Source organism: Myodes glareolus, chromosome 27 (genome assembly GCF_982192425.1).
Source record: "Myodes glareolus chromosome 27, mMyoGla1.1, whole genome shotgun sequence".
Taxonomy (NCBI): domain Eukaryota; kingdom Metazoa; phylum Chordata; class Mammalia; order Rodentia; family Cricetidae; genus Myodes; species Myodes glareolus.
The window spans coordinates 7,921,102-7,936,586 of NC_142052.1; the positions used below are offsets into that span (position 1 = coordinate 7,921,102).

General features: G+C 39.1%; 1 protein-coding gene across 2 annotated transcripts in view; it reads right to left on the reverse strand.

The window, feature by feature from the left end:
* Grm3 (glutamate metabotropic receptor 3) overlaps positions 1-15,485 on the reverse strand; it is a 214,850-nt gene that overhangs the window by 92,395 nt on the left and 106,970 nt on the right. For both annotated transcript variants that reach the window (XM_048433580.3, XM_085684182.2), the window contains exon 2: positions 4,177-4,785. In XM_048433580.3, the coding sequence (XP_048289537.1) occupies positions 4,177-4,677 (501 nt within the window). In that variant the 5' untranslated portion in view covers positions 4,678-4,785. The remainder of the gene's footprint in view (positions 1-4,176; positions 4,786-15,485) is intronic.

The window sequence follows — 15,485 nt, forward strand, 5'->3', positions numbered from 1 at the left end:
GACATGCGATTCCTTAATAGAAATGTAGATGAACAAATCATTTAATGAACTAGAACTGAAGGAATTAGAAGGAGCCTAGTAACGATTTCTTAATGAGGATAGAATTTGAGCTGAGGATAAGGGGTTAGGCTTTGGTAAGACACATAGGTAGCCAAAGGACGTTAGCATTTAGATATAAAATGAGGGCAGTGTTTTGTTTCTGGAAGTCTGTAGATATTACCCACTAGGATATAAGAAAGCATCTTACCAAGGGGACGGTAAAACAGCTTATCTGTTTAAATAGAACTAAAATCTTTCTCTTGTTCCATTCCATTCTTTTTCTGGTTATCATTATTTTTGACCTCTTCATATTGTATTGCCTACTGATAGCAGATACACACATTCTTTCATGGCAAACTTTAACACTCTCTAAGAGCTCAACTTTTAGAAGCTTTTAAACCCAAATCTCACGTTTTGGGCAGTTACTTTAGCACTAAGGGGCAAAGCAGTAATCAGGTCATTGTTCACCTGCCGTGTGACAAGTAGAAGACGCTCCACAAGAAAACAGTGTGTCTTCTAACTGTTTAGAAACATCTTATGAAAGAACATTTTGACTGGGCATCTCAGAAGCTAATTGTAGCTTATTTGAAAAGTCACAAACATAAACACTACTTCTAAGTAGGTACCATAAAGACAATTGCCTAGCTGAAGGCAATAGATCTAAATCTTTTCTTGAAACACTATTATTCCCTGAAGTGAGAGTCTTGGAGGCTTATAGAGAGCACCAGGACAGTCTTCCCAATGCTTTGAAAATAAACCTGCTCACTGGAGGACATGGATAGATCCCCCAAGTATATTTACTCATGTAGAAGTATTTGGATGCCTGCGTTCATTGATGACTGAATTAAGGAATCAATTTGGCTGGTTTAGAAAGGGACCACCACTCTGTGTCCTTAATGAGCACATTGGGAGAATAATTATATAGGTCTTCAGTGATGGTGATAGAGCTTAACCCAGCAAGTCATTAAGAATTCTGCATCCCAAATACTTTTCACTGACACTGCCTAACAGTCGCTAACATTGCGGGAGGTGCCTCCTTTGCTGCCTGCGGGAGAATCTCCTTTAATGAGAAGATGAAGCTGGAGAGGAAACCCTCATAGAAGCAATTTGGACCATAAAGTTATCCAGGTTAAATGGAGGACTGGTTAAGGTTTAAATTGGAACTATCCACCACAGGGTGGAGTTTAACAGCTTATACCCCAGGTGGTGATGTTAAAGAAGCTGTGGACCTTCAGGGGGTGGAGCTTAGCTGGCAGAAGTCACCCCTATGGACATGCCTGCCTACCCCGTGGTCTGGTTTAACTTATTCTGCTTCCTGTTCTACCATAATGGGAAGCCTGCATCACATGTTCCCAGAGGCATAAAATTGCTGTCAATTCCCCGCGAAGACACACGAAGACCCTCTGAAACTGTGAGCTAAAATGCGTCTTTTCTCTTACATGGCATCCCTGGCAGATCCCTCTGTCACACCAATGCAGAAGTCACCAAGACAGGAACATTACAAAGTCTAAACAGCCGAGGGAATCACAGAAGGGAAATGCAGAGTGTCCCTCTCTAAGATCCTTTCTCAATCGCTTGTTTATCAACATGAAACTCTGGACTCTGATCTGTGCCTGGATGCTAAAATTAGATGGTAGGCATTGAAACCCGTGTGATGGATTTGTGCTCATTTATTTCTACTTAATTTCATTCTCTTTCAGTTCAAGCTTTGGTGTCGACTCAGGAAGTCTACGTATTTAAAGATTTAGGGCAGTCCTACCAGCTTGCTGCTGTCACCAAAGTCACCAGGATGGATGACCACAGTAGTCATGGAAGCAGAGATTGATACACATGAAAGATACTTAGGGAAATTATATTTCCAGAGATGTTTTGTTTTGTTTTTTTAAAAAAACTTTGTTTAACCTTATTTCATGTACATTGGTATAATGATGTCAGATTCTCTGGAACTGGAGTTACAGACAGCTGCGAGCTGCCATGTGGGTGCTGGGAATTGAACCCAGCTCCTCTGGAGGAGCAATCAGTGCTCTTAACCACCTAGCCATCTCACAAGCCCCGAGATGTTTTCTTAGTAATGTCCAGAAGTGCTTTAAATTCCTACAAAGAACAGAACCCGTGTCCCGTCCTTTCCTCTCTAGCTCATCCCTTGTTCTTTAGTGAAATCTTTGTCTCCTTGCACACGGACAAGCCTGTAAAGATGCTGTGTTCGTTCACATTGTTTTATATGTGGCTGATTACCTGTTTCCGTACAATTTCCATCATATCAACCATCTTTATTTCTTACCTTGTGTACACCGTGAACACCTTCTCATTATCCCACAGTGTTCCCGAGCTCACAGCCAGTGAACACAGTAGCAAATCGGGCATTTCGACAAGGAAGACACGGCTTCTCTTGACAGCATATATGGGAATTTTTGCTAATGTACATTTATCTTTTCTTCCCCTTAAACTAGCCTGACTTCTTCTGAAGAGTGCACAGTATCAAAAGAACAAGGTCAAATGGGACAAACATTTGTAAGGTAGCTTGATAAATTGTTACAAGAAATGATTATGGATACATGCAGAATTAAAATTTACTGCAGGGCAAAACATATGTCCCAAACGGCATATATGCAATCCTTTATCGAGTGTACTTGGAAAACGTTTGACACTTGGCTGGTGAAATTGTTATCGAAGTGTGTCAGATGTAGCCCTTAAAATTTATCCTCTCCAAATAGAAATTTGGACCACTTTTGGACTCGAGGAGAAAAGTGATGGCAAAATTTACATGATCTGCTCTGAGATGTGCAATATTTTCTACCCTTCTAATAAAGTTAAAGGATGTTTATGAAAAACCAATTATCCAAATTACTCATAATATGACTATGTGCTCTGGAGAAGGGAAGAAATCTGAAATAGCTCATTTAGACCAGCACAGAATTATACATGGAATTTTAAGTGCCACAAATCTGGAATATAAAAGTAAGGCTATGCCAATTCAAATAGACTCTCTTTAAACAGAATTGTGACATATAAAGAACATGTCATATCTCTTTCTCTAATGCTTTGATTATAGAATTTAGTAGGAGGTAGAGTATGGTGCCTCTTAGAATCATGATCTTTGATTACTATGACATTAGTGTCTCACCAGAAAAAAATGTTGAACTTCAAGTAGCATATAGAACTCATATGGGGTAGCTGAAAAAGCACAAAAGATCAACCGAAGGTCTAGGTCTCATTCCACCTACAGATGGGAGTTTTTGTGCAGCCAGTCTTTTGGGGAATTGGGAAAATGAGGAAATTGAGCTCGATGACTTCTTGGCCCTTTCAGCTCTAAGATTCTGTGGCTTTGTGAGTGAGCACCGCAATCATCTGAGGCATGTGTTCTTTCTCTAATGAAGTTATAAGAGCAGTTATCAGCTTTTTATCTAATTGATGTTGTGTGCTAAATTTTCTCTCCCTAATTTCTGGTCATTATTTGGCTTCTCTGAATATACTTTCTCTGAGAAATCTTTGTATTTGCAATTTCTGGACAAAAGAACAAAAAATTGTGTGAAAAATAGAGTTCAGAGATACCATACCGTCTCGTGATTGATAGCATGAATAGGTCCAAATATAATTCAACTTATAAGTACCATGTTATGTAACTTTGCATGATTTGTACTGTGGGCAGGGCATTTTTATTCCTTTGAGCCCTGTGAATTGTGTCTGCTGATGGGATAGTAACAGATATGATAGAGCAGAGAAGTTTGGAAGGAACCTAAGATGTATTTGCATCTGCCACATCTTGGGCATCACCCTAAAGTCATTCTGAAGCTAGACCACTGATTACAGGGAGAAGAAAGGAGACAACTTGGGAAGAGTCGCCCATAGCTGAGTCTCTACTCACCCACTTCAGCTGATCTTCAGATTGTAGATTAATAAATAGTTGTGTTAAGCCACTAAACTTGGGGGGCAGTTTATTTTGTTGTTGTAGCTATCAAATATACTTCAGTGGTTGAATGTTCTCTATTAAAACATATCATTAAATACCCATAGAAACTAAAAATTAAATTGCTAATACCATCCATTGATGAAATTATTAGCACCATCTAAAGCTGTTCTCCTGCCGCATAAAAGAAAAGAGGCACAGCTGTTTGCAGTAGCACTGGTCGGTCTTACCTGTATGGAAACACTGCTGTACGAGCCACCGATGACCCCTGCAATGACCAGCGGCATGTTTTCTTGAATAGCGTATGATCCGTCAGGACACATGTACTCAGCTTCATCCACTTTAGTCAAAGATGCCCGGACAAACTCCAACGATTGCTCTAGAGCGTAGGTGTCCCTGGAACACGTATCCAAAATGTGAACACCCAGCTTCACTCCTGGTAGCAAGTAATCGTCTTTGTTGATTTCATCAATAGCAAACAACATGGCTTCCAGGCGTTGGATACCGCGGTCTTCATTGATTCGCCCACACTCTTCAGTTCCAGTGCCCTTTTCATTAATCGGAAATAAGCCACCCAAGACAAGGTCACCTTCTATTTTAATTTCCCTCCTCATAAAGTTGTGATCCCCGAAAGAGGGTAAAAATCCCTTTGAGAACAAAGTTAACATAAGAATTTGGAGTCTCGTCAGCATCTTCATGAATCTGGCTTCTGTATGTCCTGGAGATGTCATTGGGTGAAGCCAATGTTGCTGTTAGTCGTCCCTCATTTCCAAGTGGGATCTTTGGCCTGTCCTTCAAATCAGGGAGGACTGGGCTAGAAAGAGCCCTTCACCGAATCCCTGAAGAGACAAAAGTTATATGAACAAAAATGACTTTTAAAAACAGTAATAATTATATAGATGTTTTTCAATAAGATCTTTTATGGGTTCCTAAATTGGACAAACCAACGTGGGAGCTTATTTTAGTTGACCTTTACTGAAATCTTTACTATTATCTTCCTGTTAATGCTTAACTACCTTTATATTCTCATTTTGCTTCTGGATACACTTCAAATCTAATAACTACCCTCACTCCCCGATTCCTCCTCCCCATTTCTATGCCAGCTTTCCTGTGTTCATGACTTGAACTACCATTTCAATGAGATCTAACTCCGACACGGATTACTTGTTGAGTAGTTTTGGTCACGTGTCTCTCAAACATCCACAAAGTCTGCATGAAATAAATGTCCCCTTATATTTGTATCTAGGTTCTCAAGCCAGAAATCTGCCATTGAGAGTTCTGCCCACTTTACTCTTTTCAACATTCTTCCAGTTAGCCATGAGAATGGCAGAATCTCTCTGGCCAACCTCTTTGAAGCCACAGCCCCCTTTGGTACTATTTCAACATTTCTGACTTTTCTCTCTACTCATGAGAGCAGTTCCCTTTAAAGTCCAGCTTCCTGGTACTTTCACCATGTGGGCAAAGGATGAATTGTTTTCTTGAAACACAGACTATTCTGAATTTTTTTTTTAAGTTCATCTGCTTAGGTGTCAATTTCTGTGATGATAACAGCAGTCACTAGAAGGCTCAAAGTTAACTTCGAGCCTTCGGGTGATCTGCCACAAGGCACTAGGAATTCCTAAGACAATAATTTCTTTTCAGAGTTGATACCAGAGAGCCATTTTTTAATTGTGGTTATATATCAATGTCTGGTTCCTTTGATGTTGTGTACAATTCTCTTTGAAGTAAAAGTGCCATCACTAGGAGGCAAAAGATACTGATCGTTATCACTAATAACGGAGGTACAGGAATTGCTCTAAAAACGCACGCTTTTTATTTTTTGCCCAATCAGAGAGAATAATTAAGTCAAAGAAAGTTTGCCATGTATCTTTAAAAATTACTGACATTTTTTAAGTGTGAAGGGAGTTTGACACCGACTCCTCAAAGAAACGTTATAGACCACTGGAAGCTTAATTACCATTTGGGAAAGTGCTCCGAGGAAAAGAACATCTCAGGGGAACCAGCATGTGACTTTTTAAAGGTAATGGCACATACAGGTATGATTGCTCGGCAGGTAGAGTGTGTGTATGTGTGCGTGTGTGCGCATGTGTGTGCTATTTTGTGTATCTAGGACTTGATGTGCTCTCTACACATTCCATGACTATCTTGTGCAGGGTTACACAGAGCCATGACAATCGTATTTACAAATAAGCTATATTCTTCACACCCAGCACAGCAAAAGGCGTGAACAGGGAAACTCATGGCTTTAATCTCATTAACTGTCTACTTACCACGTGCTCTCTCAATTTGCCTACTTCCACAGAAAGGCTGCAGCTAGCAGGCACAAAATAAGGGAATATTTGAGAAATTTTATAAGTTGAGAAATTTTAGTTTGAAAATATGAAGTGCTACAATATCTGTAACTTGAAGTCTGATACAGGACCATAAATTATACTCCTAAGTATGTGTAACAGGTCACAGCTCAAGCACAAGAACATTAATTAAAACATTGCCTCACGAAATGAGTTTAATGTACATATGAAGCACAAATAGATTTCATATTTGGATTTGGGTTCTATCATCAAGATATTTCATTATGAATCTATAAGTATTTTAAAATTTCCCCAAGAATATGAAATTTAAAATAATTCTGGCCTTGAGTATTTTGGATAAGACATACCAACCACATACAAGCAAAAAGAGATGTTTTCTTTGGGTTTGTAATTCGCAATGAAATTGGGTTCAAACAAAACCATAAATGGACGTGCACTTACTTCTAGGTTTTTAGGTCAATGGAAGAATACATATTATCCTATTTCAAAATTTCAAAGATTTAATTGACTCTGGTCAAATATTTATTGACTACCTACTGTATATGTACTAGGCCCTAGTTAGACGCCGAGAATATAGATGGACCTAGTTAGCTGCAAAGTAAATAATGTTGTCTTCGTTTTCAAGTAACATTATTGATTCTTAAAAGTATGTTTGTATATGTCAAGAGTAACAGAAAAGTATTTCTGTTTTTACCAAGTATTTCCATCATTTAAAAATAATCTTGGAGGTAAGAATTTCATGAATTTCCTTTAGTGTGGGTGTTATTATAAGTACTTGACCCAAAGACAAACTACTTATGCTGTATACTGTAGAAATTGAAAACTTAGATATTCAGAGTTCCAATACAAGCTGACTAGTAATTTCATGCAAAGTAATTTTATTTAGACAATATAATGTAGGCATCTTTAAGTAAAATATAATGTAATCTAACACAATTACAATTTAACAATCAATTAAAATAATGTTTAAACCCACTCTCTAGTATTTTCTTCTTTACCTTTTCCTTAAAGTAGAATGTATAATGAATGTATAATGTAGAATGTATAAGAGTTATGTATAATTTATAAATTACTTAGCATTACTTAAAATGAAGCCCTAAAAGCTGAAAGAGAGGGGAAATTAAAAAAAAAATACCATTGAAAAATAGATGAACATGCTTAAACCAAGCAAATGTTTACCTCTGTGAAACAGCTTATCAGATTGTGAGAAAGGCAGAAACAACATTGAAGGTTCTGTTCACTTGTAAATCAGAAGCAGCTTGGTCCCTAGACAAACAGGTTCCCTGCTAGCCACATTCAAATGCAGCTGGAGGATTGTAGCTCTGCTAAATTCTCCATTCCGGGATGATGGGTGGCGTGTCAACCATAAACAAGCGTGTGTAGGACTCTCTGTGGACAGCCTGCTCAGTAATGTTTTATTAATCACTGCATTAATGGAATCTCAGAGGTTTGCTATGAATATCACCCCTGGAATACGTGGGCAGAAAACACTTCTGGGCTCTGGGTATGCTAATACGTATTTTCCTTTCTCCCCTGGCTTTGCCTGGGGAGTTGGTGTGGGAACTGAAACCCACCTTGATTCGATGAATAAGTAGTTTTTCTTGGGGAGAAAAAGAGGGTTTATCTGGGAGATCTAAAGTCTGAAAGGATTCTCACTTTTCCCTAAGTAACTGCTGGATTTCAAAGAGTGTTCAAATCCTGTCTACCCAAAAAAGTTGTTAACCTAGCGTATTAGATTTGACCATTGCTGTAAATTTTCAGATGCTAGATTTATAGACAAAAAAGACAGGACTCTTGTTCTTAGACTTCCAGTTTTTCCCCCTAAAATAATGTGATGCTGCAGTTCTATTGGCATTTAAGTCCCAGAGTACATAACCATAACATGACCGTAAATTCCTTTCTCTTGCTGAGGGAAGGAAGAAGACAAACAGGCTAATATCCCAGAGGTCTTTGAGAAGCTCTCATGGTTTGACATGAACTGTCCCTATAGACTCATTATGAGTGCTTACTTGTCAGAGAAGAGGCAGACGGGCTGCTGGGAAGTGTTTGAATCTCGGAGGGTCTGACCTAATCAATAGATAAATGCTTTGATGAATTCATGATATGATGACATAATGGGAGATGGTAAAAGTATACGGTGGGGCCGGATGGGCAAAAGTTGACCACTGTGGCGTGTTTTTGAAGATTGTCTTGCCTTTCTTGTCTATCCGTGTCTTAGCATGTTGTTTGCGGTTAGGCAATCCACTAAGCCAGCAGGTAAGCATTCTACCACAGGGTGTCCATCAGGAGGCATGGTGTCCCTCAGCATACATGGATTGAGCGGCACCAGACCAGTAGTGACCATGGATGGAAACGCCTGAGACTCTGAACAAAAATGCCTTTTCCTCCCTCAGTTGTTTTGCTTGGGCACCTCTGTCACAGCCTCTGAAAGTAAACATGGAAGCTATTACAAATACCTGACTATTGGAAACTTGTTTTTGAGACGGTCTAAACTGGGGGTTCTCAATCTTCCTAATGCTGCAAACCATTTAATATGGTTCCTCATATTGTGGTGACTCCCAAACATAAAATTATTTTCTTTGCTACTACATTGCTGTAATTTTGCTACTGTTGTGAATCGTAGCATACATAGTTTTGGAGAGAGGGGCTTGCCAAAGTGTTGCAACCCGAGGTTGGGAACCACTGGTCTACCCTGTCTCCCTTTGTTGTCTTACGACGATTGTAAGGGTTCCCTCATTCAGTGGGCTCCCACATATTCTCTGCTAGGCTTATCTCGAAGATTTTATATTATTTTGTTTTATTTGAATACCTTACTTTTTATTTTGGTTCTTTTGCACATATATATGTTTATATGTGTGAGATATGCATGTAAAGACTTGAAGTTGAAGGTCAGTATCTTATTCCTGCCCTGTCTACTTTATTTATTAAGGCAGAATCTCTCATGAACAATGTCTGCATAGTCTAGCTATTTAGTGTGTCCCAGGGATCTCTGTCTCATGTTTTTTGTTTTGTTTTGTTTTGTTTTGTTTTTTCCCTATGGGCTCTGGGAATCTGAATTCTGGTTTTCATGCTTAGGTAGCAAGTAAGTGCTTTATCCACCAAGCTACCCAACCAGGGCCAAATAATTCGAAGTGAAAAATTATCTTATTCTCTTTCCCTATTACATTGTGAACAACTATCTCTCAATCAAGGATGACGCACTGGGTACTTTTGTACACTTTATGATATCTTAACACAGTTATCAAATATTTGTTAAATAAATTCCATATAGCATCTATGTGTCTAAGAACATGTCAGGAGATTTGAACAACTCTAAGATTCCATTCAGAGGGTGAAAAAAGATGAATGAAAAGTTGGAATTCAACTAGAGAAATTTGCCTCAAATAGTTCTGACCTGATTACTTTTTGTGTTAAACTGTTGTTTAATGTTTAGATGAAGTTGACATTAGATCTGGAAAAGTTGAGAACATTTGAAGAAACCGGGAAAGAACCCCTATCAGTCGTCTGGCAGACATTAGGAGAAACTCTCCTGACATGGACCAGGTGGAACAGGAGAGCCCAGAGCTCTGAGTTAGGATCCACAGATGGGGCAAGAGCTCTCCCTTCATTCAAAATTCCTGAGGTCAAGACTGTTTGAAATCTTACAGTGAATACAAAGATTTAAGTAACCAAAACATAGGTTGAATAGTGTGAGTTAACTTAGGAGAGCTTCTCCAAAGATCCTGACTCATTTCTACAGAAGATGACAGGATCTGAGAACCCTCAATACCCAGCCCGAAATTGATATAATAGAGACATTGATGACTTTCAAAGGAGAAAAGCCCATTTCTCTAGTAACCTTATAAAAAAAAAGAAAATTTCTTTTAAAAATGACATAGGTTTTTTTTTTTTAATCTTTTGAATTTAAGGAGAGTCTTCTTATGAGGTAACAATGGGGTTAGCAATTATACTAAATGTTTGCTCCTGTGGGTGATCACTCATAAATTACTTTCAATCAATAACATTATCTTAGTTGGGTCATTCGGGTGAGAAAAGATGAAAGATTCAATTGCTTTGCTTTGGAGTAAATTTTCATTTCCAAATACCAAATTACATTGTGTCTGTTCTTCCTCCTCTCTCTCTCTCTCTCTCTCTCTCTCTCTCTCTCTCTCTCTCTGTGTGTGTGTGTGTGTGTGTGTGTGCAACTCAACGCCTCTGTGTTGGAGTCACCCTAGTCTCTCTGTACTGTACCTTTGTTTTTGCCATCTTAAGAGCGGTCAAACCTAAAAGAAGCTGCAGTTTGCTGGCATGAACACCGGGCCTAGATCACAGGTTCCTAGAGGCTGCCCCTCTCTCCCTGCACTGCATAGCGAAGGGGCTGGACTAGAGGAAAGCAGTTTTGAGGACTTTTACCGTGGGTACCACGATCTAAGGGGTTGCTGCTAATACTGTACATGCTTGTTCCCAGATGAATTCAAAGTGCTGCACAGTTGCCAACTCTTACTGATCTGGGCAAGAAAGAGTAATATCTATCACTGTGAAAAGAGAAAAAGCAACAACAACAACAACAACACACACACACACACACACACACACACGGAGAGAGAGAGCAAGAGAGCGAGATCGTAATCATACATGTGCTCACCAAAATTATTCTTCCCTGAACTATTCCTCAGTACACAGATCTTAAAATGTTTGTTAAGTCACAGCTCTCCTGAGTGAAAAATGCTGATTTACAATAAATATTTACATCTGACTTGGAACCATACAACAATGACTAATATTGAGCTCGTCTTCCTGCTGAAACTAATTATACAATTAACAGGTGAATTAAGTCAAATATGGCCTGGAAGAGGAGGAAGTACAATAGGAAAACCCTATGTCCTCTCTCTGGACTCTGCACAGGGGTCTCACTTTCTTGCCGTGCAGTACTGGCAATTTTCCTGAGATGAGCAGACAGAGACTGGAGTTCCGTGATGCTGAAGCGGTTGCAGTTTTCAGGGAATAGAGAGAGCTGCGTGGAGATGGAGCAGTGCAGGAGTTTGTCTGGTGAGGGACAGAAGGGGCTCCTCGGTCTTGAGAGGGACATCCTAACATCAGAGGTCATGTACACTCATTGCTCTATATTTTCAAGGGTTTGACGCAGGATTCCCTGCAGATAACAAAGTCCTCCATTCTTGACTCCCTTGAACAATGATATAGAACACGACCCACACTTTCTTCTACACATTACACAATCTCTGGATTACTTCTAATTCTAAAACCCTGCAAACAGCTGTAAGAGAGGTGTTTGGGCAATAGTGACAATGAAAATAATCTGTATATGTTTGGTACAGACACAATGGGCACAGCAGATCACAACAGAAATGTGAAGTAACCAATGTTCGAATAACTTCTAGAAAGAGATGGGGGAAGAGGGAAGAGGAGAAAGAGGAGTAGGAGGTAGGCATCGGTGTAGCAAAGAGAAAAAAAGGCATCAGGAGATGGAACCCAAAGTAAAGTGAAGAAGCCTTAGAAATGGATTCTTCCTAGAGTGATCCACGTGCTGGAATTCACAGACAAGTACTTTAAATTCACACTCACAAACACGATGGAAGACTTAAATAAGTGACTACATGCCAAATTGCAGCAGAAAGCAGAAACTAAAAATAAATACTGTATTAAAATACTAGAACTCAGAAGAACAATATCTGATTAAAGATTTCATGGGGGAGGGAGAGATGACAGATTAGATGTGGCAAAATAGTTAAGTTGAAGATGATGAAAATATTCATTCTAGCCGAGAAGAAAGGACTGAGGATAAATGGCGTAAAGTCAATCTTAGTTAGAAAATATTGGCCACACGTGACAGTAATACACAAAGTTTTAGGAGGGGGAAGAATATAGAAATAATGACTGATGATTTTCCAAATTTAGAGGCAAACATAAGATTTCAAAGCAAAGAAGTTCATGAAATGGGATGAAAGATGATCATAAACAAAACTATATGTTATAAGCAAATTGTACTTCTGCCAATAAAGTAGAGGATAAAGGGAAATTTTTGGAAACAGAGTGAACTAGTGCATATGCCCAGGTGAACAGTGTGAGGGACGGCTCGCTGAAAGCAGCAGGCTCAGTCCCCTGATTTTGCTGCTTTTGGAAAGTCTTTTGAATATCATTCTTGAATTTACTCATCAGATAAGACATTGGAGACACAGGAGGGTGGTTACTTTTTCGTATTTTAAAATATTTCCTTAGTTGTTTAAGTGCCAGCTCGTTGTTATATAAAAGACTTATTAGGTGAAACAATTGGTTTTTCTTTTGTAGTTTGACAGCCTAGAATTCCTTTCCCATTTTGCTAGAAACTGCATTATAATTTTTTGAGAGATGAGCACACATGTTCTTAAGGAGAGACGAGTCCATTCATGATTTCCAGGGAGCTTGTGATCTCATGACTGGCCAGCATCAAGCGTCCTGATCATAACAATTGAGATGAGCTCATGGCGCAATCATTACCAGTTAGGCTGGTTCACCAAAACCAAAGAGCCTGTAGGTGAAAAGCTTGTCTTTCTGTTAGAGCGCCTGAGAGGGACGGTGACACGCCAGAGCAGCAAACAGTCCTATTGTCCCCAACGAGACAGGAGCCTATATGAGAATAAGCCCAGTTATCGTTCCAAAGGTATCTCTCCCAGAGGTCATAACTTGAATTTTCACTTCCTCAATCTTCCTAATACAAATAAAGTTGTCTGCCACGATTTGTGAATGCCCGGTTCTCAATGCCGTAGTGGCAGAAGATGGCTTCCACGGCAGAGTGTACGGTCACAGGAGGAAAGTCTTCATGAAAGGGCATTTGCTTTTCCTTTGCAAGTTTGCCCTTGCAGGACTTTATAGTGACTGTGGGAGTGTTATAAAGTGATTTTCATTGTTGTAAAGTGTCCTCTACTTTTCTTAGACGTGCTCACTTGCCTTTCTGTTTTCTATCATGGAATGAAGAAAGACACGCCCCTCGCTAGATGTGCCCAGTTGGTCTTGGACTTTCAGTTATCGAGAATCAAGAGCTTAAATGACTTCTTTTTCTTGTAATTCACCCAGCCCCAGGTGTTTTGCTATCCGACAAGAAACATATTAACAAGTCATCTGATAAATTAAGTAATTGAAATTCAATATGTAAATATACAATAACTAATTTATTACCTACTTAGGGATGACCAATTTTCCAAATATATCAAAAGTATTGGCTTTAAGAAAAGAAAAAGGGGCTTAATCATGAAATTCTCAATACCTCTGTGATCATGGGTTAGGCATAAGCAGTTAAGTGAAGTTTTCTAAGTCCTTTTACTTATAAATTACCACTCATATTTATATACAAGCCGACTTGAATATATCATACAGTATGTGATTTTTAGGCTTAAAATTACCCTTATGTCATCAAATATGCATCAAAATGTATAAATCAAATATCCCTATAATAGTGGGGCACAATGGTTCAGTTAGTATAACCTTAAAATAAAAAATTCAGTTATATTTTTGTTGAAAACTTTTGGAAAAATCATTGTTGTGTTGTAGTCTACTGGTACATTCTCAAAAGCCAATTACCTGTATGTCTCCTCAAATCTGTGTTTGGTGGCCTTTGTTGACAACTTAAAATTGGCCAAGCTGGGAATATTTACAATACAGAAATCAACAGACATGGAAGATCAGTCCTCCTATGACTCCCCGAGATCTGGCTGTTAAATATTTACCAGCACATAACTCATGATAAATTTAACAATGTGCCCTTTAAAGTAATTTCTAGAGACTCCACAAGGAAGACGGTGGGGGGACACTGTGACACAGCAGCTTGGATGAGGGACTCTAACAGTGAGGCCTATTTTCACAGGCTATCATGTACCTTGCTCTATATTCAATGAGCATTTTCAAAGGGAAATGAGGCTTTAGAATATAGAGCCTTGGTTCTCAAGTTTCCCGAGACTGTGACCCTTGAATACAGTTCCTCATGTTGTGGTGATTGCCAACCATAAAATTATTTTCGTTGCTACCTCACAACTATAATTTTGCTCCAGTTATGAATTTAATATGAATACCTGATATGCGACACCTGTGAAAGGGCCATTTGACCCACAGATTGCTGATCGCTGATATAGAGGATTTTTAAAACCCACTGAAATAAAACATTTATGTAGGAAAGATGCCATTTGTCAACATTTCTGATGTGCACGCATGCTTCACTTAGCTTTAGTTGGCAACGATATGCAGACTAGGTTTATTTAGAAGGGAGTTTCAATTAAGGGATTGAATAGATAAGACTGGCTTATGGGTATGTCTGCGGGTGGGGGAATGTCTTGATTATTGATGTATGATGGCCCAACCCACTGTAAGTGGCACCATTTTCTGGTCAGGCAGTCCTGAACTGTATACGAAAACTATCTAAGAATCAACCCAGAAATCAAGCCAGCCAGTTGGGTTCCTCCATGGTCTCTGTTCCGAGCTCCTGTGTGAATTTTTGCTCTGTATCCCCTCAATGATGCTTTTGGTCAGCGTGTTTTAACAGAGAAGCAGAAAGGAAACCAGAGCATTGTATATGAACCTTTGTTTTGAATTAAGGAAAAACTACCTTTCTATAATGTGAGCTGTGTAAGTATACATTTTTATCCAGCTTGTGACATCATCATATGGTCATCTCTCTTTGCCTTAATTTAGCAGGCAGGCAAAAGGAAGATAATGGTATCACCCTATCTTATACTGTTATTTTAGGATTAAGTGAGGTAATAAGTAACACATTAATAGCTGTTAGCTTCTATTACAATTGTTGGCAAGAGCCATAATTTGTCAAGGCATTCCACACGGCGATCATGATTCCAAGCCACTGTAGTCTCAGTGCTAGATAACTTTAGTCTTTATTTCTTCATTTATGAACAGAACCACCTAATGATAATTCTCTAGCACCCTGGTGGGAGGATGAGACCTAGGGAACCTCTTGTTTTCCTGAGAGATGTGAGGCAGGACATTGGTGCCAGAGCATCCAGTAAATTCTAGACTCTTCAATGTTCATGGGAGTTAAATATCACAAAATGCCAGAAGAACCTGGAAATGAGTCATTCCCCACTGAAAGAGGCAACTGCTCACAGCAAGTTGATTCATTCACGTCTTTAAAAAGTGTTCTCTTCCCTGTTTGTTGTGAGTTTGATTGGTAAATGTCTCCTATAGACTCACCGATTGGAACACTTGGTTTGAACTCCAGTGGGAGGCACCATTTGGGGAGGTTAAGG